The 22,145-nt window shown below is 44.9% G+C and overlaps 1 protein-coding gene and 1 non-coding gene across 51 annotated transcripts in view; one reads left to right on the top strand and one right to left on the bottom strand.

Moving 5' to 3' along the window:
* Positions 1–22,145, top strand: part of MBD1 (methyl-CpG binding domain protein 1) — a 60,892-nt gene that overhangs the window by 8,354 nt on the left and 30,393 nt on the right. For 3 of the 50 annotated variants that reach the window (XM_070779036.1, XM_070779035.1, XM_019986718.2), the window contains exons 5-19: positions 83–165; positions 329–369; positions 742–888; positions 979–1,107; positions 1,289–1,363; positions 1,493–1,612; positions 1,696–1,764; positions 2,318–2,485; positions 2,828–3,127; positions 3,221–3,358; positions 3,701–3,832; positions 3,918–3,979; positions 9,864–10,047; positions 13,794–14,023; positions 14,512–14,685. In XM_070779036.1, coding sequence (XP_070635137.1) covers positions 83–165; positions 329–369; positions 742–888; positions 979–1,107; positions 1,289–1,363; positions 1,493–1,612; positions 1,696–1,764; positions 2,318–2,485; positions 2,828–3,127; positions 3,221–3,358; positions 3,701–3,832; positions 3,918–3,979; positions 9,864–10,047; positions 13,794–14,023; positions 14,512–14,685 — 2,052 coding nt within the window. Of the gene's footprint in view, positions 1–82; positions 166–328; positions 370–741; positions 889–978; positions 1,108–1,288; positions 1,364–1,492; positions 1,613–1,695; positions 1,765–2,317; positions 2,486–2,827; positions 3,128–3,220; positions 3,359–3,700; positions 3,833–3,917; positions 3,980–5,081; positions 7,798–8,572; positions 8,848–9,863; positions 10,048–13,793; positions 14,024–14,511; positions 14,686–22,145 lie in introns of those variants that run through there. The other 47 variants (XM_070779038.1, XM_070779037.1, XR_002183598.2 and 44 more) reach the window with 47 other exon arrangements.
* Positions 21,796–21,867, bottom strand: TRNAC-ACA (transfer RNA cysteine (anticodon ACA)). The gene has a single exon. It is a non-coding gene; the product is annotated as a tRNA-Cys (tRNA).

Here is a 22,145-nt window from a genome sequence, read left to right as displayed (position 1 = left end):
TGAGTGTTGAGCTAGAGTCAAGTCCGTGAGGGTTCTGGTTGGGGGTACACTCAGGGCCCCACACCCATGTTTCCCATCCTAGGTGCTGTGAGAACTGTGGAATCAGCTTTTCAGGAGATGGTACCCGAAGGCAGCGGCTCAAGACTTTGTGCAAGGACTGCCGAGGTGAGTGGCCCCTGGGGCACTGGGAGGTAGAGCTGGAGCAGCCTCGGTGTCAGGCTGGCATACAGATATCTGGCTGGGGGCTTAGTGGTAGATGACAGAGCAGAGGGAGTCGTGAGGTCAGATACCTGATGCTCCTTTAACATTTCTGTCTCCCTCCCTGCAGCACAGAGGATCGCTTTCAATCGGGAGCAGAGGATGTTTAAGGTAAGCACAGCCTACTTCCTCCTCACAAGTGTGTGGTGGGAGCAGGATGTGATGGGGGCTGGTCAGAGTCTGAAGGAACAGTGATGGATCCACTGGATGTCAGGGTCATTTTGTAGGGAGCTGGCTGCAGGCAGTCGACAGTAATGGAAGTTAATCAGTAGACACTGTGATAAGGGTCACAGGGGAGAGTAGACGTTGTTTATGGCCTCAGTGATGGTGGCTAATCACTAGTTACCAGACAGTGATGAGGCAGACGGGGGACCAGCAGACGTGGTGATAGGGGCCAATGTGGGGTCAGCAGACACGTGAGGGGCAGTGCTCCTGGAGCCACTCCGCTTGGACCCGTGACCTTGCCCCACCCATTCCTGGCAGCGTGTGGGCTGCGGGGAGTGCACGGCCTGCCAGGTAAAGGAAGACTGTGGGGCCTGCTCCACCTGCCTCCTGCAGTTGCCCCATGATGTGGCCTCGGGGCTGTTCTGCAAGTGTGAGCGAAGACGGTGCCTCCGCATTGTGGAAAGGGTGAGTCAGGCAGCTGGGGTGGGCCCAAGGCTCACCCGTGCTCCTGGCCCTCAGCCCTGGCCCCACGCTTCACACCTCCGGCCCCCACAGAGCCGAGGGTGTGGAGTGTGCCGGGGCTGTCAGACCCGAGAGGACTGTGGCCGCTGTCGAGTCTGCCTTCGCCCTCCGCGCCCCGGTCTCCGGCGCCAGTGGAAGTGCGTCCAGCGGCGCTGCCTCCGGGTAAGTCAGAGTGGAGCGGCCAGTGGGGGCTGTGCAGTGGGGGGCTGGGGCAGCGCTTACACTGTGGTTGAAGCTGCTGCTGCTTCCGTCTTTCCACCTGGCCTTGCCCACCTCATGTCTTCTTTTCTCCCCCACCTCACACTCACCGCTCTGGCTTCACCTACCTGCCCTTGTCTGCCAGCACCTTGCTCACCGCCTCCGTCGCCACCATCAGCGATGTCAACGACGCCCTCCCCTGGCTGTGGCTCCCCCTGCTGTGAGTGCCCCAGCCCATACTTTGCCTGCCTGTCCCCCTGGCATGCTTTCTGCACACCTGAGGGGAGGGCGGTGGTCTGTGTCTGCCTGGTGCCGCCAAGCCTAAACTTGCCTTCTGCCTTTCTCTCAGGGTAAACACGGCCGCCGCAGAGGAGGCTGCGACTCCAAGGTGGTGCCCCGGCGGCGTCCACCCCGAGCCCAGTCACCGCCTCCACCTCCCCCACCGCAGCCTCCAGAGTCTCCGGAGCTGGTGAGGCCCTGGTGGGCAGGGGGACGGCACAACCGTAACCTCACCAGCTACCTGCCCTGACCCCACCCCATTTGCCTCTGCAGCACCCCAGAGCCCTGGCCCCCTCGCCACCTGCTGAATTCATCTATTACTGTGTAGACGAGGACGAGCTAGTGAGTGGCCTCACCCTACCTGAATAGACTCTCCCAGGGCGCTTGGTTAACCCAAAGAAGCAGATGCTGCAATGGGCCTAATAGGGGAGTAGTCAAGTACAGTGATGGATACTAGTATGGGCTGAGCAGACAGTGGGTAGGAACTAATATGGGACCCCCAGGTGCAGTGACAGGGCCTGGTGTCAGATGAACCAACGCTCTGATGGGGCTCACAGAGGAAAAGCTGGCACAGTGCCCGAAGTCCGCATAGGATGAGTGGGCGCAGCGATGGGAGCTAATGGGCGTCTGCAAAATTCTGCTGGAGGCGGGGGTCAGAGACGTTATCTTGGTAGCTAGTGGGGGACCAGCAGATAGAATGATGGATACTGTATTGAAGCAGCCACCGTGCTCATGGTATCAAGGACCTTCCAGGACAGTGATACCGCCTGGCGCTGGACTCGCAGACGGGAGGTGTGACTAGTGGGAGCCAGTTCCCTCCAGTGGGGCTGGTGGACGAGCAACAGGAGCAGCGTTGTCACTATCCTAGTGACAGCCCCGCACCTCCTGTTCCCAGCAGCCTTACACAAACCGTCGGCAGAACCGCAAGTGTGGGACCTGTGCAGCCTGCCTGCGGCGGATGGACTGTGGCCACTGCGACTTCTGCTGTGACAAGCCCAAGTTTGGGGGCAGCAACCAGAAGCGCCAGAAGTGTCGCTGGCGCCAGTGCCTGCAGTTTGCTATGGTGGGTGTAGCAGGAAGGGTCTGGTGGGTGGGAGGAATAGTGCCAGTCTCCCCCTCATGCCCCCTGCCACCTGATACCTGGGAGGGGCGGGCAGACCTCTAGTGGGTCCTGCAGCCTCAGAGTGGTTGGGGGGGCGGTGGGTTTTGCCACCAATTAGCAGACGTTATGCTGGGATAAATGAAACTAGGAGGTACTGTCATTGCTGATAGGAGACTCACAGCCTGTGTGATGAGCGGCTCGTCCATAAGGAGATTCCGTGCTGGAACTGACGGGGTTGGGCGCATCAATCAGAGCAGGGTGGTAGTGTACCTGGTGGCCATAACGTGCCACCTCTCCTCACAGAAGCGGCTGCTGCCAAGTGTCTGGGCAGGGTCCGAAGATGGGGCATCGCCGCCCCCAGCTCACCCTCGTCGAAAGAGGCCTGGCTCTACTCGAAGGCCCCATCTGGGTCAGACCCTGAAGCCTCCCTTGGCCACACCCGCAGCTCAACCAGACCGAGCCCAGACTCCAGTGAAGGAGGAAGCAGGCAGTGGCTTTGTGCTGCCCCCACCTGGCACTGACCTTGTGTTCTTACGGGAGGGTGCAAGCAGTCCCGTGCAGGTGCCTGGCCCAGCCCCGGCTTCCACAGAAACTCGGTTGCAGGTGAGGGTCCCGCCTTATCCTGCCCTTCCTAACCCCACCCAGCCTCGTGCAGGGAAGCTGGGACCAAGTCTGCTGCCATCCTCCTCCACACAGGAGGCCCAGTGCCCTGGCCTGAGTTGGGTTGTGGCCTTACCCCAGGTGAAGCAAGAGAAGGCGGATGCCCAGGAAGACTGGACACCTGGCACAGCCATCCTGACTTCTCCTGTATTGCTGCCTGGCTGCCCCAGCAAGGTGGGGGTCAGTGATGGGTGGTCTGTGAGCAGAGTGATGGGGAGCCATGATGGTGGTTCTTTGAACACAGTAATAGGTGTGCTGATGACAGCCTCTCACAGAATTATCCCGCCTGTCTGACAGATGCCTCACCCTCCCCAGACAACTAGTTTGGCCTGCTTTGCCGCCCACTTAACAGAAAGATGGAAATCTGTGAGGAATGGGAAAGATCTGTAGACAGTGATGGTTTTTCTGTGCTCAGGTGTGACGGAGTGTCAGCACAGGGACAGGTTGGCTGGTAGGGACACTTTCCTCAGGCCAGCCCTGCCCTTCTGACAGCTGCCAATTTCCCGCCTCTCCCAGGCAGTAGACCCAGGCCTGCCAGCAGTGAAGCAAGAGCCACCTGACCCTGAGGAGGACAAGGACGACAACAAGGCTGACTCCACCTCTGACTTGCCCCCAGAGGAGGAGGCAGGAGGGGCTGGCACGCCCGTGGTCAGTGCTGGGGGACGCCCCACTCTGTCCTGACCCTGCTCTAGGCCCACCAGTCATATTGACCCTGATGTTAATTCTTCCCCAGATCACGGAGATTTTCAGCCTGGGTGGAACCCGCCTCCGGGACACAGCAGTCTGGTTGCCAAGGTGTGCCCCGCACTGTGAGGGGTCGGGATGGCGGAGGGAGGGGTTCTGGCCAGATGTGGGCCCTGAGTCGTGAGAGCAGCCAGCGTTTTGGCATGGTGTAGTGGGAGGTAAAGGCCCAGTACGACTGCTCTGGTCACCATCAGTGATGGAGTGTGTGCAGGACCTTAGAAATTTCTCCTGAGGTCTGGGCCAGGGCCCTCCTTGAGGAGGGTTACAGGAGGTGATGGTGGGAGAGGTGATGGTGCCCTGTGATAAGATTGGAAAGAAAAGGGAAGATAAGGAAAGCTTTTCCCCCGTATTCTTAAGAAAATCCACAGGGGTCAGACTTAGAAGTTTTTATTCAGAGAATCATCATTTGGGGTCTTGAAGGCCTGTGGAGTTTCCAAGAGATGAATGGATGGGCTGGTCAGTGGGGGGTGGTCAGGAGATCTGGTCCTGAGATGGCTTTGTGATTGGGGCCCACACACAACTGAAGTATCCTCAGTGGAAGGAATCAGGCTGTGTTTCTTGAGATTTTCTGGAGCCTGTTGAGGTCATTAACTGTTTCAGCTGCTGCACAGAACTGTCCTACAGGTGTGGCAGTGGAAGGAAGGATAGGGAGGTGGGAGGACTGTAGGACTGGGCTGGTGGGAGGAGGTCAGGGGAACGCTGCCTCCTGCAGGACTGCTGAGAGCCCTGACCAGAGCCAGACAGGCAGCGTAAACTGTTGACCTGAACCCCTGGATTCCTTTGTCCTGCAGACTAGTGTCTGCAGGCCAGAAACTGCTCCACCTGTACTTGGGCGAGTACTGAGGTACTGATTGAGGCCCTGCTGGGCACACTGGTGAATCAGTGACCTTGGGAGGCTTATCTTTCGGGAGACATAGGATTCCTGCCTTCAGGGAGCTTATAATCCAAGTGGTGAAGCTGTTTCCCCTATGCATGAAATCATTACATATTAACAGAAAAGTAATGATGTGCTATGTTGTCTGCAATGGAAGATTGTAGAAGAGAGGGAAGGGATAATTAAGGGGAAATGAAAGAGTAGGAAATGGTTTTGTGATGCTTCATTTTGCACATAGGGAACCTGATTCAACATACAGACCTGCTCCCTCTTCTCTAGGTCCAAGGACCTTAAAAAACCTGGAGGTAGAAAGCAGTAGACTGGAGGCTTCTACAGACTGTAGGACTCAAGGTGATATTTACAGACCGACTTTATCAGAGACAACACTGATCTGCTCAGAGGCTGGACCATAGATGGATTGCCAGGGCTTGTGTGGGAGTCAGGAACTGGGAAAACCTACCACCAAACCAGAGGAGCAGGCCTGTTCAGTACTCTGAGCTTATAGAGGAAATAAGCAGAAAAGGAAGACAAAGAGTAGAAAGTTTGTGCATCTCCTCCAACCATTGCAAACCCCAGGAGCCTGAGTGTCATAAGAAGTGTGGATATTAAAGATGGGGGAGCTGGGATGGGAGAGCCGACGTGATTAAAGCCACCTTCGGCCTAAACAAGCCATCATCATAAATAATTCTAAATGGATTTGGATGAGACCTGGTAGTGTCTCTAAACATTTCCTCAGGGAGACAGCAGTTCGGAATGTATTGGGAATGTAATGTGAATAAATGAGGAAAGGAACTGCTATTCGTTGAGTTCCTCCCATGGACCTGGTTTAATCCTCAAAAACATCTTTTTAGAACGGCTTGATTGTGCCCATTTTTGCAGAAGGGAAAATGAGATTCAGAGAAACTAAATAACCTGTCCAGTGTCGAACAGCTAGTATCAGTAGAGCCTAGGATCAAGATCAAGCCCAGGTTGTAAAAGCCTTGTTTTTAAGTTAAGCCACTAAACTGTTAACTGTAACCTATATCCAGTAGTGTGTAATAGTGTCATATTAACAAGTTTCCAGTGACCTTACAAAGCTGGATTCTTCTAAGCATAATAAACCCCGTACAAAGCTGCTGCCCCTAGGGTGGCATAGGAAACACCAAGACAGGGTGGATTGTGCCACCTTGTCAAAGCACGCATGCCTCCTGAGACTGGGTTATTCCCAGGCCTTGGGTGCCACATAGGATTCCTCAAACCGAAAAGGGCGTCTTTCCCCACGGCTGATACTTACCATCACTCCCTACCCTCAGCCAAAGCAGTCTTCAGAATGAAAGCTCCTGGCCTGGCTCATGTTTCCTCAAAACTTGCCTCCCCTGTCCCTTGATGACCTTTGTACTTGGTTTCTACTCTCAGCCCCTGTCTTCTAGAAGTCTGAGCTCCTGCTTCAAGTCCCACCTAAGGGCCAGTCTTGGCTCAGCCCTGCCTCACTTTCCAGTTTTTCATAAAGTGCCAAAAAATGACATGTGTGATTCATTACTTAGCTTTACTGGGCTGGGACTGAGTGCCGGCCTCCTAAATTTTGTAGCCTATGTGCCTCTCTTGCTTACTGTAGTCCCAGCCTTGCAGCTTTAGATATTCAGAGGTAGATTAAGCATTTCTCTACTTTAACTCATTGTATAGCCCTCTGCCATCCTTCTCTGCTCCTTCCTTTGCCTTACCCTACTTATTTCAGCCAGAGTCAAGACTGGATAATTTTCTCATACTGTTTTGCTCCCTCCCAGGATCCAACCACCCAATTCTCATATTCTGGTGGTATTTTGACAGTGGTGCCCTAAATGAAATTTGAGAATAGCATTCTGACTCATGAGATAAGTCTGGTTACTGTGTGTGTCAAGATACAATCAGAAAAGCAGCACTACTAATATAAAGATTTTATATATGTGTGTAATGTATATATAAATATGTATATTATCTTAAGGGATTTATTGTAGGTGATTTGATCTTATGCAATTGTGGGAGCTGGTTGAACAGTCTGTATAAGGCTGTTGTCTTTGCATCTAATGCTGGAGCTTGAAGTCTGCAGGGCAGGCAATCGGGAAGGGAAGATGGATGTAAAAAGTGGGAGATGGAGGACACACTGGCGCCCATGAGCACGAGCTGGAAACCACAAGGATGGCCTGGAAGCCATGTCAGCCTCTCACCACCTCCAACTTCGGTGACGTGGCTGTCCTGCAGAAGCTGGTGCCCTTCATCACAGAGTTAAATATGCATCTGGTCCAAGAATTAGAAAAGCTGAAGGAAGATCCTGGGGAAGGTGGAGCAGCTGCAGGCCTGGCCGCAGACCTGACTGTTGCCCATACCAACGAGGTGAGCCAGCAGATGAGTGACGTGTGAACTGCAACAGTGCCTGGTGCTCCTGCACCAGCCTTCTGAGCGTGCTGCTGCCGCGAATCTGCCCTCCAGTTACCACGCAGAATCTCTCGTGGCCTGTCCTAACTGGAAGCATGCCAGGAAGGGGATACTGGGAAACGTAGCCTAGTCACGGTGACACGTTACAAAGCCACCCCGCCATGAATCAGTTCCTAAGGGTCTCACAACTCACCTGAGGATAACTTGGTAAAGCTGCGTTGCTGAAAATGCAAAGCTGAAGACCATTTCATGGTGACCCCAGCAAGTACAGAAATTCTGTCAAGCCCATCCAGAAAAAAACTTGCTGGTCTCGGCTATTTTTGTGTCATTCATTCAGGTATCGAGAACCTGACCCATGGTAGGCACTGTACTTAATACTGAGATTCAGGAATGAAAAAGATATAGTTCATGCAGTTATTAAATACATCAATATGTATTTACAAATGGTGAATGAATTTCCAACTTTATCGTGGAATTTAATGGTGAAAATACAGAATTCAGGAAACTGTTGGGAGGACAGCCCTTGCGTGACCTTGTTGGGGTACAATAGGCATTGGAAATAATATAGTTTATGCTGTTCTATTTTAAAATTATTTTTAAATGATTTTTATTGTCCCGTTTACTGATTTATATATATTTAGTGTTTTGGGGGGGAGTATCTTAATGGTGCTTAAGTGTTGATAGACTGCCTCTGAGAAACTGGTATAGAAAGCGGGTGGCAAGATCAAAGTCAAGTTCTGTTCAAGGATCTTGGGTGAATCAATTCTCCTAGACCCCCCTGGAGGTTGAGACTTGGCTGTCATGCCAGGGCCGGTCCCGCCACCCTCCGAATACGCTCACCAGGGGGCGCTGGCCCCCGGACCCTGGTCCTCCGGCCAGGGCTGGACAGACGCTGCCCCTCAACTCCCTGTCCCTGGGGCGTGGCCTCCCTTGGGCCGAGGCGGTCCAGAATCAGCGCAGAGGGAAGCCGACTCCCCTCTTCACAGTGGCTCCGCGGGCGAAACCGAATCGGGATTAAATTACGGGACACGCCCGGGGTGAGGGCGCAGCGCGAAGAGCTCAGGACCGACGCCGGGACATTCTACGGCCGCCGGGTGTCGCCGAGAGTCCGCTTCCCATGTCGCTGAAAATTCACGTTGACGGGACCCTCCAGGCTGTGGACCTCGGAGGTTCCCAACGGGGGCCCGAGAATCTGGCTTTTACCAAACCCCGCCCCTAGGCCGAGGGCGTCACCGCCCTTCTGAGGGTGTGGTGTCACCAGAGCAGACCAGCCAGCGGGCCAGGCACCCGTGGGAATCGAAGATCCAGCAACCAGCCTTCAGGACCCCGTCCAGGGAGCGGAAACGATCGTCTAATTTCTTTTCTTTCTTTTGTTTCAGGCTACGTAAACTCTTAGCAGTAAATGAAAATGAGTATTTTACCGAACTGCAATTGAAAGAAGAAGCATTATAGGAGATAAAAGACAAAATGAGAGAGAATTATTAAAAGAAATTTCAAAAGAGAAGAGACGTTATTTTGTGGCTGAAAGGCTGAACGAACAATTCAGGAAATGGAGTCCAAACCTAGAAACATGCCGCATGCAAAATCCGAAGTGGGCGGATTACAAATGATTAGGGAATGCTGATTTATAGTAAATTGCGGTCTTAAATTGGGATACGCAGTACTAGTTGTGCTTTTATTACACGTCAGTGACCTACTAGGTGCTGATTTTTTCCTGTTAAAGTTCCATGTTCGTTCCCATTTCAGGAAGAGTACCAAAGTGTCATTTGACTTTTAGGTATTACCTACTACTTTTTGTAGCTCAGCTGGTAAAGATTCCACGTGCAATGCGGAAAACCTGGGTTCGATCCGTGGGTTAGGAAAATCCCCTGGAGAAGGGAAAGGCTACCCACTTTAGTATTCTGGCCTGGAGAATTCCATGAACTCTATAGTTCATGGGGTCGCAAAGAGTCGGACAGGATTTCGACTTTCACTCACTCACTACTTTGCTCTTGAGCGGAAGTTCAGCTGTAGTCTCCACCTGTGCTGAGGGCCCCTTAAAAGGTCTCCTCACGTGTGTGTGTGTGTGTGTGTGTGTGTGTGTTTCTTCTGCCTGGGATCTAGAATGCCAGTGCTGAGGGCCCCTTAAAAGGTCTCCTCACGTGTGTGTGTGTGTGTGTGTGTGTGTGTGTTTCTTCTGCCTGGGATCTAGAATGCCAGTTAGGCGCTCTCAGCTTGTTGAGGATAATACCCGCTGTTCCATCAGTCAGGTATTTGTGAAACTGAAAGGGTTTATGTGTGAAAATACCTTATAAGTTCCCGTAAAGAACTACGCGAATAAGGTGGTCCTGTGATGATTTGCCCTAAAGGTTAACTTAAAGATGGCCTCACAATTTGACCATCCTACAAAGTGTCCGCTAACTTTTCTCATGCTTTTAAACATTACAGGATATAAATAGCAAAGTCAGTTGGAATGTAATTAGATCTTCGACTTCATTGCGGGTTAAGGAGGCTTTTTTCTGCTATTTGATGAATCCTAGAAAGGGACCGAGGTCGGAGGGAGGCATGGCCAAGGGCAGGGTGAGGACTGCGCAGACTCAGCTCTTCCACTCCAAGAGGAAGTAGCGAGTGCCCGCGTCTGTGGTCACCATGGTAACGGGACCAACTTCCGCCCCATTCACCTGTCCCTAGCCCCGCGAGGCGCACCACTGGCAACCAGACCAGTGCATCTCACAAGCTCGTCCCGCCGGTAGCTGTGGTTGGGGAACCGCAGCGGACACCGCCCCCAACCCGAGGAAGCTCCAAAATGTACAGCCAGCGGTTTGGCATCGTACAGAGAGAGGTTAAGGGGCCCACTCCCAAAGTCGTGATCGTGGTAAGCACGGGATATGTGTGTGGGATCCTACCGTTTTCTGTATCTTCCCCATCTCAGGACCCAACCCAGCCTTGGCCCCCAGCAGGGGTTCTCTCAAGGGAAGCAGGTGCCTGACGCAGTAGTTTGAATTTTGAACGAAGGAAGAAAAAGGTCTCTTGCCTAGCTCTCTTACTCCGCCCCTCCCTACCCTTCTTCCCCCTTCAGCTGTATTTAGTTTCTGTATTTGGAGAATCACCACTGGCGATCTTGAAGGTTGAAGATCTTGCAAGACTTTTAAAAGAGGTCGTCCCCTTAAAATGCAGAGTGTGTGTCAAGGAAAGGGCGCTGGGTCAGGTGGCAGGGAAATCTGGGATCTGGGCTGGCAGTGATTCAGCTGTATGGTCGGGATTAGTTCTGTACGTTTAGGAAAACCGTCTGTTGAAGAGTGCTGGCCTTTGGGGGTTTTGAGTGGTTTTAGGGCCCTTCCTTTGCTGACTCAACCATAACAGAAGCATACCTGCAGGCTTGGGAATAGGAGGTTGGTTGCCTTTACGGCAGCAGTGGTGGTAGGCGACCAGGGGAACGCTGTGCTGCAGAATTTGATGAGCGCTGCTCAGAACCTCGGACAGGTGGTCCACGCACCTGCATTCCTTTGCTTCTACACACTAGTTTCCACAGGCCAGAAAACCTCCATGTGTAGTTAAGCAACGATAGAGGCATCACATGAGTCCCTGCTGTGTGCGCAGCTCTGTGGAAGATACAGGGGTGAATACATTGACCCTGGGAGATTTCGCTTTCTCTAAAAGTTTGGTCCTTGCCTTCAAACTGCTTATCATCTAATTGCAGAAACAACTTGCTCATGCACAAAATCGTTAAAGATTAACACAGTGTGCCAGCACAGTTGATCGCGGTGTACTGTATTGTCCGTGTCGGGACACTGTGGAAGAAAGGTCAGAGATGATGAACGATATAGTTTTATTATGCTCTGTAGTGCACATAGCAGTTGTCAGTCAGTTTATAGACCTGCTCCCTCTTCTTTAGGTCCAGGGACTGTAGGATCTGGGTTTGGAAATCAGGAGACTGGAGTCTTCTACAGTCTGTAGGGTTTGAGGTTTATGACGGACAGAAGTGGATGTACTTTGGGTTCTGTATCTGAACCCTGAGCTCAGCTGGGGTACTGGTCAGGTGACATTCCTTGTGTTGGAAACCAATAAGGATTTTCATTCCACCAAATCACCACCAAACCAGAGAAGCAGGCCTATTGAATATTTAACGTTTATAGAAGAATAAAGAGGAAAGGGAAAAGTCAGAGCTGGTGTATCTCAGATACCAGAGTGTGATAAGAAGTGTGGATGTTAGAGGTTGTAGAGTTGCAATGGGAGAAGAGTTAAAACCACCAGAGATGAGACTTGAATGCTAAACAATTTCTTCAAGAGAAGGTGGTGAAAGATGTAATGTCTGAAGTAATGAAGCAGCAAAAGGAGCAGCTGTTTGGTGAGTGCCTCCTAGGGACCCAGTTATTTACTTCTTGAAATAAATTTTTTTTAGGAAGCCATTTGTTTTGCTCTTTTTGACAGGTGAGAAAACTGAGACTCAAAGAGGTTAAGTAACTTACTCAAGATCACACAGTTATCAGTAGAGGCCAGAATCAAACCTTAGCTTGTAAGATGTTATTCTTTAAGACATTAAACTGTAATAGTAGAAACTAATTTGAGATGTTACAGTAACAAAAGCTTTCAATGACCTTGAAAGTACAGGGTAGTTATTAAACCCTTCATTCTGATTTTAGCATGGTTTAAGAGTTGCAATGTTCAGTATGGTGGCCACTAGCCACAAATTTGAGCACTTGTAATATGTCTAGAGTCACATATTGAGATAATATTTTCTATATATTGGTTAAATAAAAATATATTAAAATTAATTCCCCCTGTTTCTCTCTTTTTTTCTTTAATACAGCTACATCAAAATGTTAAATTGCAGATCTGGTTTATATTATTTTTCTTTTAAATAGTATAGGTTTTGAGTACATAATGCTGAGACTGCATGGATTGGCACCATCTTGTTCGGGAACTCCAGATCTTACTTTATTCATCCAAAGACAGGGTCCTCCCTGACCACAAAGGTCTTCCTACCCAGGATGCCACAGCCTTAAAGGGCTTCCTAATTCCCTGCTACTGCTCAGTCTGTTTCTCGCTGCCCTCCACTGCTATTTCCTCTTTAGTCAAAATGTACCTCAGAGCCTGATTCTTGCCCTGATAACTTAAGACAGTTGACTCCTGATGACCTTGGTGCTTGGTTCCTGTTCTCAGCCCATCTGTCTACTAGGAGCCTGAGTGTGTCCTGCTCAGGGTGCAGCCTTGACCCAACTCTGCTTTGTTATCACTGAGTCTGCGTTCATAGGATGCCATACATATTAGAGAACAGTAGTTTGTTAACTAAATCTAGGCTCTAAATAATTTCAGTATGAATTAGCTACTTCCCATGATGTAACCTTCAACATCACCTTCTGTCTCCAACCTACCTCAGCTTTGTATTATCTTGTTCAACTATTCTAGGCACCCATGTGTATACCCCAGACCTTGAATCTTTTCATGAGGCTGTCTTCAAATGTTGATTTCATTTCCTTAGGAGACTGCTTTACCAAGTTTCAGTGCCAGTATTCTGGTAATCCAGACAATGATGCTCTCAGTGTAAATGATGAGATTGACTCTGTGCCGCGAGTTAAAATCTTTGTTACAGTGCATCAGCACACCAGAGTCTGACTGCTCACCTAAGGGTGATTTGCTAAACCTGGCTGAAAACACAAAGCTCAAAACCATGGATTTCATGGTGGCCCCAGGAGGGGCAAGAGTCACATCGAGCCCACCCATGAACAGTTTCATTCATTCATTCATTCATCTTTCCTCTTCATTCGTATTGAGAACTTGATACTGGTAGCCATGCTTCATGCTAGCAATGCAGAAATAGAAAAGATATAGTCCATATGATTTTAGTAAATGTGTCAATATTTATTCACAATGGTGTATGCATTTCCAACTTTTTTGATGAAAGTTTGTATAAAATGAACATATTCACAGAAATTCAAGTTAATCCCAGAATGTCAGGAGTACAGCTCTTGCATTAAACTTCTGGGACAGTAGAAATAGGAGTCAAATTCTACCATTAGTTTTTGTTTTTTTTTCTTTTCCTTCTTTTCCTTCTTTCCCTTCCTCCCTTTCTGTCTTCCTTACTTCCTTCTTAGTAAAGGATATTTCACTGTCACAACTTGTTATGTATATCCTATATACTTAGTGAGTAGTTTACTTTAATTGAAAGATTTTGATGGTGGTAACTATGTTGTCAGAGCCCTGAAAAGCAAGGTGGGATAGTAGGTGGCAAGATTAAGGTCAGGAATTAGAAGACCTTTAATTTTTGTTCTACTCAGTTCTGCCCTCACTACTCAGAGCACTTTGGGCAAATAAATTAAGTCTGATTTGATTAGATAATCTCTGGAGTCCCATTCAAAATTTTAACTTTATAATTCCATGAACTTTTATTCAAATGGCATTTGAGAAATATTTGAGACTGATTTGATGACATCTTAGGTACAGGTTTCAAATAATTCAAACAAGTTACATCTTAGACACTTAAGTTGTTTACAGTTATAGCAGGATATATTAGTTTTATATACCAAATTTTGTTTAATACAGGTATTGTGGATTAACTGAAAATATGCAGTTGATTTTGGGTCTATCATAAGTGATACTTGATTTTTTTTTTTGTTCCAGAGAGCCAAGCCTCCCAAAGGCCAAGGAGCTGAGCATCATCTGCAAAGAATCCAACACAGCCATCAGAAACATCATGCTATTTTGGCTTCCATTAAGTCAATCGAGCGGGATCGCTTGAAAACTGAGTGGGACCAGCACAATGACCGCAAGTTTGTGGACAGTCTTGTGAAAGCAAGAGTCAAGGATGCCATGCAAGGGTTTATCATCAACACTGAAGAAAGACGAAATAAGTAAGGCTTAAAAACTGGCTAATCCAGACTCTGAGACATTCTGAAACCAGAGCCTGAGATTGACCAATCAAAAATCAAGTGAATTTTTATAGTAAGGATCATGGCTGAGCTAGTCTTATTCCTACCAAACCAATAGCTTATTTTCACTTGTGATAACCTATTGATAGAAATCAAAAGAACATATTGTATCATATTTTGTTATTATAATTAAAATCTTGCTCATTTTGCTTTTTTTGTTGAAATATAGATCACATATCTCATCTGTACGTGATCAAATAAAACGTGGCGTAGATTAGTCTCTATTGCTTTAGGTGACAACTCATTTTATGGAATACTGTAATGATCTTTCCTTCTTACAAAATTTACAACTGAATATATACTTCTGAAATTGAATTTAACAAAATAAAAAGCAATTAGTGATATGGTACATGTAGCATGACGGTTTTAATTCCTTTGCTTGTTGTTGTCATTTTGTTTTGTGAACCTAGGTTACGTGAACTTTTAGCATCCGAGGAAAATGAGTATTTTACTGAAATGCAATTGAAAGAAGAAACTATTGAGGAGAAAAAAGATAGAATGAGAGATAAAATAAGATTATTAAGAGAGAAGAAAGAAAAAGAGAGACAGGATTTTGTGGCTGAAAAGCTAGACCAGCAATTCAGGTAATGATGTCAGAAAACATACACATCAAATCTGAAGTTTGTATATTAAAGATTATTTAGGAAGACTGATTTACAGTAAAGTGTAGCCCTAACAGGGCATAGCAGTTGTACATTTAAGTCTTGTTAATTATACATACATCTTTGCACTAAGAAGTTCTGTCTGTTTGCTTTGAGGTGATAATGCATAAGATTTATTCTCCGTGTATTTCAAGTATACAATACAGAATTATTACCTGTAGTCCCCATACTCTACATTCAGTTCAGTTCAATTCAGTCGCTCAGTGGTGTCTGACTCTTTGCGACCCCATGAACTGCAGCATGCCAGGCCTCCCTGACCATCACCAACACTGAGAGCTTGCTCAAACTCATGTCCATTGAGTTGGCGATACCATCCAACCATCTCATCCTCTGTCATCCCCTTCTCCTCCTGCCCTCAATCTTTTCCAGCATTAGGATCTTTTTCCAAGGAGTCAGTTCTTCGCATCAGGTGGCCGAAGTATTGGAGTTTCAGCTTCAGCATCAGTCCTTCCAATGAATATTCAGGACTGATTTCCTTTAGGATGGACTGGTTGGATCTCCTTGTAGTCCAAGGGACTCTCAAGAGTCTTCTCCAACACCACAGTTCAAAAGCATCAATTCTTCGGTGCTCAGCTTTCTTTATAGTCCAACTCTCACATCCATACATGACTACTGGAAAAACCATAGCCCTGACTAGATGGACCTTTGTTGGCAAAGTAATGTCTTTGCTTTTTGATATGCTGTCTAGACTGGTCATAACTTTCCTTCCAAGGAGTAAGTGTCTTTTAATTTCATGGCTACAATCACTATCTGCAGTGATTTTGGAGCCCCCCAAAATAAAGTCTGTCACTGTTTCTACTGTTTCCCCATCTATTTGCCATGAAGTGATGGCAAATGCCAGATGCCATGATCTTCGTTTTCTGAATGTTGAGCTTTAAGCCAAGTTTTTCACTCTCCTCTTTCACTTTCATCAAGAGGCTCTTTAATTCCTCTTCACTTTCTGCCATAAGGGTGGTGTCATCTGCATATCTGAGGTTATTGATATTTCTCCCAGCAGTCTTGATTCCAGCCTGTGCTTCATCCAGCCCAGTGTTTCTCATGATGTACTCTGCATATAAGTTAAATAAGCATACTCTACACTAGATCCCTAAAACTTATTCATTCATCTTATTACTAAAAATTTATATCCTTTGAGCAAATCTTCCCTTTTCTTCTATCCCCTAGCCCCTGAGAACTGACATTCTACTCTCTGTTTCTATATGTCAAACCTTTTTTCCCCTTAGATTCCATGTTTAGTGAGATCATATAGTATTTGTCTTTCTTTGTCCAGCCTATTTCACTTAGTATTATATCCTACAGGTTCATCCATGTTGTCTCAAAGAGCAGAATTTTCTTTTTTATGCTGAGCAATATTCCATTCCTGGAGTAGGAAATGGCAACCCACTCCAGTATTCTTGCCTGGAAAATTCCGTGGGCAGAGGAGCCTGGTGGGCTACAGTCCATGGGGCCACAAAGAGTCAGACATGACTGAGTGCACAATATCCCATTCCACAATTTCTTTATCTGTTCATACCTCAGTAAACAGTTTGTTTCCATATGGTAGTTCTAGTTTCAATTTTCGAAGGATCTCCATATTGTTTTTCATAATGGTTCTACCAATTTGTATTCCCACCACAGTGTACAAAGGTGTCCTTTTTTCTACATCCTTGCCAACATTTGTCATCTCTTTTCTTTTTTTGTAATAGCCGTCCTAACGGGTGTGAGGTGATAATCTCATTGTGGCTTTGATTGGCATTTTTATGGTGATTTGTGATGTTGAGTATCTTTTCACATACTTTTTGGCCATTTGTATGTCTTCTTGGAAAAATGCCTACTCAGGGCTTTTGTTCATTTGTGTAGTCAGATTATTAGTTTTTTGCTATTGAGTTATATGAGTTTCTTAAGTATATTAGATATTAACCTTTTAACAGATACATGATTTGAAAATATTCTTTCCCATTCTGTAGGTTGCCTTTTTACTTTGTTGTTTCCATTGCTGTGAAGAAACTTTTTATTAATAATTGGATATAGTCCCACTTGTTTATTTTTTATTTTGTTGCCTTTGTTTTTAGCATCTTATCCAAAAAATCATTGTCAAGACCAATATCAAGGAGCTTTCCCCTTATGTTTTCTTCTACATATTTTACAGTTTCAGGTCTTAATGTTTAAGTTTTTAATCCATTTTGAGTTAATTTTTGTAAATGGTGATCCAGTTTCATTCTTTTGCCTATGGTCATCCAGTTTTACCAAGGTTGTTTATTGAAGAGACTGTCCTTTCCCCATTGTGTGTTCTTGGCCTCTTTATAAAGGATTGGTTGACCATATATATGATACATGGAATTCTTTCTGGGCCCCCTGTTCTGTTCCACTGCTCTGAAAGTGAAAGTCATTTATTCGTGTCCCACTCTTTGCGACCCCATGGACTATACAGTCCATGGAATTCTCTAGGGCCAGAATACTGGAGTGGGTAGCCTTTCCCTTCTCCAGGGAATCTTCCCAACCCAGGGATTGAACCCAGGTCTTCCACATTGCAGGTGGATTCTTTACCAGCTGAGCCACAAGGGAAGCCCAAGAATACTGGAGTGGGTAGCATATACATTCTCCAGCAGATCTTCCATACTCAGGAATCTAGCTGGGGTCTCCTTCTTTGCAGGCGGATTCTTTACCAACTGAGCATTGCTCTATTCATCTGTTTTTATGCCACTATCATTACTGTTTTGATTTTTATAGCTTTGTAATATAGTTTGACATCAAATGTGTGATGCTTCCAGCTTTGTTCTTCTTTATCAAGATTGCTTTGGCTATTTGAGATCTTTTGTAATTCAATTGAAATTTTAGGATTTTTTCTCTTTCTGTGAAAATGCCATTGGAGTTTCGATAGGCATTGCACTGAATGTGTCACTTTGGGTATTAAGGACATTTTATTAATAACAATATTAATATTCCAATCCAAGGACAAAGGATATCTTTCCATCTATTTGAATCTTCAGTTTCTTTCATCAGTATCTTATAATTTTCAGTATACAGATCTTTAACTTCCTTGCTTAAATTTATTCCTATTTTTATTGTTTTTTAACCTATTGGAAATAGGATTATTTTCTTAATTTCTCTTTAAGGTGGTTCATTTTTAGTGTATAAAAATGCAACTGATTTCTGTTCATTAATTTCAATTCCTATAGCTTTAATGAATTCACTGATTAGTTCTAACACTTTTTGATGGAATCTTTAGGGTTTTCTATATATATAAAGTAAGATCATGTCATCTGCAAACAGACAGTTTTACTTCCACTTTTTCATTTTAGATATATTTATTTCTTTTTCTTGCCTAACTGCTCTGGCTAGGATTTCCAGTACTATGTTGAATAAAAGTGGCAAGAGTGGGCACCATTGTCTTATGCCTGATTTTAAGAAAAAGCCTTCAATTTTTCACTTCTGAACATGATGTTAGCTGTGTGCTAGTTATGTATAGCCTGTTGAGCTACATTCCTTCTACACTTAATTTGTTGAGAGTTTTTTGTATCATAAATTTGTCAAATTTCTTTTGTAGCTAATTAGATGATCATATAATGTTTATCCTTCATTCCGTTAATGTGATGTGGCACATTTACTGATTTGCATATACTTAACTATTCTTGCATTCCAAGGATAAATTGTGCTTGATTATGGTATGTGATTCTTCTAATATGCTAATATTATATTGAGGATTTTCACATTTGTGTTCATTAGGGATATTGAAGTGTTCTCTCTTCTTCATTTTTTGGGGAGGATTTGAGAAGGGTTGGTATTAATTCTTCTTTAAATGTTTGGTAGAACTCACCAGTGAAACCATCTGGTCCTGGGCTTCTTTTTTGGGAGTTTTGACTACTGATTCAGTCTCCTTACTCATTATTGGTCTTTTCAGATTTTCTCTTTTGTCATGATTCAGTCTTGGTAGGTTATATGTATCTAGGAATTAATCCATTTTTTTAGATTATCTAATTTGTTTGCATATAATTGTTCCTAATAGTCTCTCATGATCCCTTGTATTTTTACAGTATCAGTTGTTAAGTTTCCTCTTTTATTTCTAATTTTATTTATTTGAATCATTCTTTCTTAGCTAGTCCAGCTAAAGATTGTCAATTTTACCTCTTCAAAAAAACAGCTATTAGTTTCATTGATATGTTTTATCATTTTTCTAGTCTCTGTTTCATTTACTTCCGTCCTAATCTTTGTTATTTCCTTTCTTCTGATTACTTTGGGCTTAGTTTATTCTTGATAGTACCTTGAGGTAAAGTCGGATTTTTGAGATCTTTCTTTTCTCTTAATATAGGTGTTTATTGTTATAAACTTTCTTCTTAAGGGGGCTTTTGCTGCATCTCTTAATTTTGGATATTTGTATTTCCATTTTCATTTAAGGGTTTTTTTAAAATTTTATTTTATTTTTAAACTTTACAATATTGTATTGGTTTTGCCAAATATCAAAATGAATCCGCCACAGGTATACATGTGTTCCCCATCCTGAACCCTCCTCCCTCCCCGTACCATTGCTCTATTTCCCCTTTGATTTCTTCTTTGACCCATTGGTTGTTCAGGAGTGTGTTTTTTAAATTTCCACACATCTGTTAATTTTTCCAGCTTTCTTTCTGTTATTGATTGCTACTTTTATGCCATTGTGGTAAAAAAAAAAGATACATTATTCAGTCTTTTTAAATTTAAGACTTTTGTGTGATGTGGCATGTGATCTGTCCTGGAGAATGCTCCATGTGTACGTGAGAAGATTATGTATTCTGCTATTAGATGGAATGTTCTGTGTATGTGTGTTAGATTCATTTGATCTAAAGTATACTTCAATCTATTGTTTCCTTATTGATTTTCTGTCTGGATGACCTGTGCACTGCCAAAATGGAATATTGAAGTCTCCTACTATTACTGCACTGCTGTCTGTTTTTCCCTTGATATCTGTTCATCTTTGTTTAACGTATTTAAGTGCTCTGATATTGAGTGCATATACTGCTAACTCCTCGAACAACACAGACTCTGAAGGTCCACTTAAATGTGTTTTCTTCCCAATAAATGTAGTACTATATGATCTGGGATTAGTTGAATCTGCAAATGTGGAACCATGGATATGGAAGGTTGACTATAGAACTTGAGCATCTGTGGATTTTGTTATCTGTGGCAGATCCTCAAGTGAATCTGCTACAGGTATGAAGGAATGACTTTATAATTGTTATATCCTCTTGATGAATTGACTGTGTCTCTTGTTACATCTTTTGTCTTTTGTTACATCTTGTAACATCTTTTGAGTTAAGGTCTATTTTGTCAAAGTGTAGGTACTTCTGCTCTCTTTTGGTTTCTACTTTCATGGAGTATCTTTTTCCATCCCTTGACTTTAAAGATATGTAGCCTTAAACCTGGAGAAGGCAATGGCACCCTACTCCAGTACTCTTGCCTGGCAAACCCCATGGACGGAGGAGCCTGGTAGGCTGCAGTCCATGGGGTTGCTAAGAGTCGGACATGACTGAGCGACTTCCCTTTCACTTTTCACTTTCCTGCATTGGAGAAGGCAATGGCAACCCACTCCAGTGTTCTTGCCTGGAAAATCCCAGGGACGGGGGAGCCTGATGGGCTGCTGTCTATGGGGTCGCACAGAGTTGGACACGACTGAAGCGACTTAGCAGCAGCAGCAGCAGCCTTAAACCTGAAGCAGGTCTGTTATAAGCAGCATGTTGTTGGATCTTGTTTTTTATCCATTTGGCCCCTCTGTCTTTGAATTCTCAGATTTTTTCCTCCTCTTGTTTGTTTGTGTCTGATGTTGATGCTATCTTTTGGATTTTTATTTCATGCATTGTATTTTTCAGCTCCAGAATTTGTTTGGTTCTTTTTGATGATTTCTATCTCTATTGAACTTCTCATTTTGTTCCTATGTTGTTTTCCTGATTTTGTTGAGTCATCTGTCAGTATTCTAACTCACTGATCTTCCTAAAAACAGATGTTTTGAATTCTTTAGCAGGTAACTTGTACATCTCTATTTCTTTGGGATTGATCACTAGAAAAGCATTGTATTCCTTTGTTGGTGTATATTTTCCTTCATTTTTGTATTCTTTGAAGTCTTGTATGGCTATGTTTGCCTGTGAAGTAGTATTTACCCCTTCCAGCTTTTACTAACTGACTTGAGGAAAGAAATACCTTCACCAATCAGCCTAGCTAGGGATTCTAAGTCTTTCTCATATCCTTTCTGTGGATGCACCTTATCTACACTTGTTGTCTGTAACCCATGTAAAGCACAGCCTCACCTCCTGTCTTTGTTAGGATCTAGATACTCCCTACTGGCTACTGGAGGAGAAAATGCTGTAAGGGGCAAAGGGGAAACTAGGAAGTGGATTTCAATGGACCATTAGTATATTTCCCACTTTATAGTAAATGTTTTTTTTTTTTTTTCTTTTTTACACAGTAAGAAAAAATGAAGTTTCATAAGTGGTTTGGATTCTTAAAATGTTTATTAATTTGGTAACAATTATAAAGATTTTATAAAGAAATCTTATACAACTGAGTATACAACTTCATGTTGTATACCTTGCTAGTTAGATGAATTAATTCGAATTTTAGAAGAAATAGTTATATCCTGGAACAGTCACCCATGTTATCCATGGGGCATACATTCCAAGATCCCCAGTAAATGTCTGAAACTGAATTCTGTATACATTGTGTTTTTTTCCTATACATTTCCTATACATCCCTGACAAAGTTTAATTTATAGATTAGTTACATTTCAGAGATTAGTAACAATTGCAGATAATAAAATGGAGTGGTTATAACAATATAGTGTAATGTAACTTGTGAATGTGGTCTCCCTCTCTCTCTCTGTGTCTCAAAATATCTTATTGTACTATACTCACCCTTCTTCTTGTGATGATGTGAGATTAATAAAATGTCTAAAAGTGAAAGTGAAGTTGCTCAGTCGTGTCTGACTCTTTGCGACCCCATGGACTGTAGCCTACCAGGCTCCTTCGTCCATGGGATTTTCCAGGCAAGAGTACTGGAGTGGGTTGTCATTTCCTTCTCCAGGAGATCTTCCCTACCCAGGGATTGAACCCAGGTCTCCTGCATTGTAGGCAGACGCTTTACCATCTGAGCCACCAGGGAAGCCCAATGAAATGTCTATATGGTAAGTAAGATGAATGATGGATTGTGACGTGCATGCGTGTGTGTGCGCTAAGTTGCTCCAGTTGTCCAACTCTGTGACCCTGTGGCCCATAGCATGCCAGGCTCCTCTATCCATAGGGATTCTCAAGGCAAGAATACTGGAGTGTTTGCCATACCCTTCTCCAGGGGATCTTCCTGACCCAGGGGTCAAACTCCGGTCCCTTAACCCTCTTAAGCAGGTTCTTCACACTAGTGCCACCCGGGAGGCCCTGTATTGG

Source organism: Bos indicus, chromosome 24 (genome assembly GCF_029378745.1).
Source record: "Bos indicus isolate NIAB-ARS_2022 breed Sahiwal x Tharparkar chromosome 24, NIAB-ARS_B.indTharparkar_mat_pri_1.0, whole genome shotgun sequence".
Lineage (NCBI taxonomy): Eukaryota > Metazoa > Chordata > Mammalia > Artiodactyla > Bovidae > Bos > Bos indicus.
Note: the sequence above shows the minus strand (reverse complement) of the source record. Positions and strands in the feature narration are given on the sequence as shown.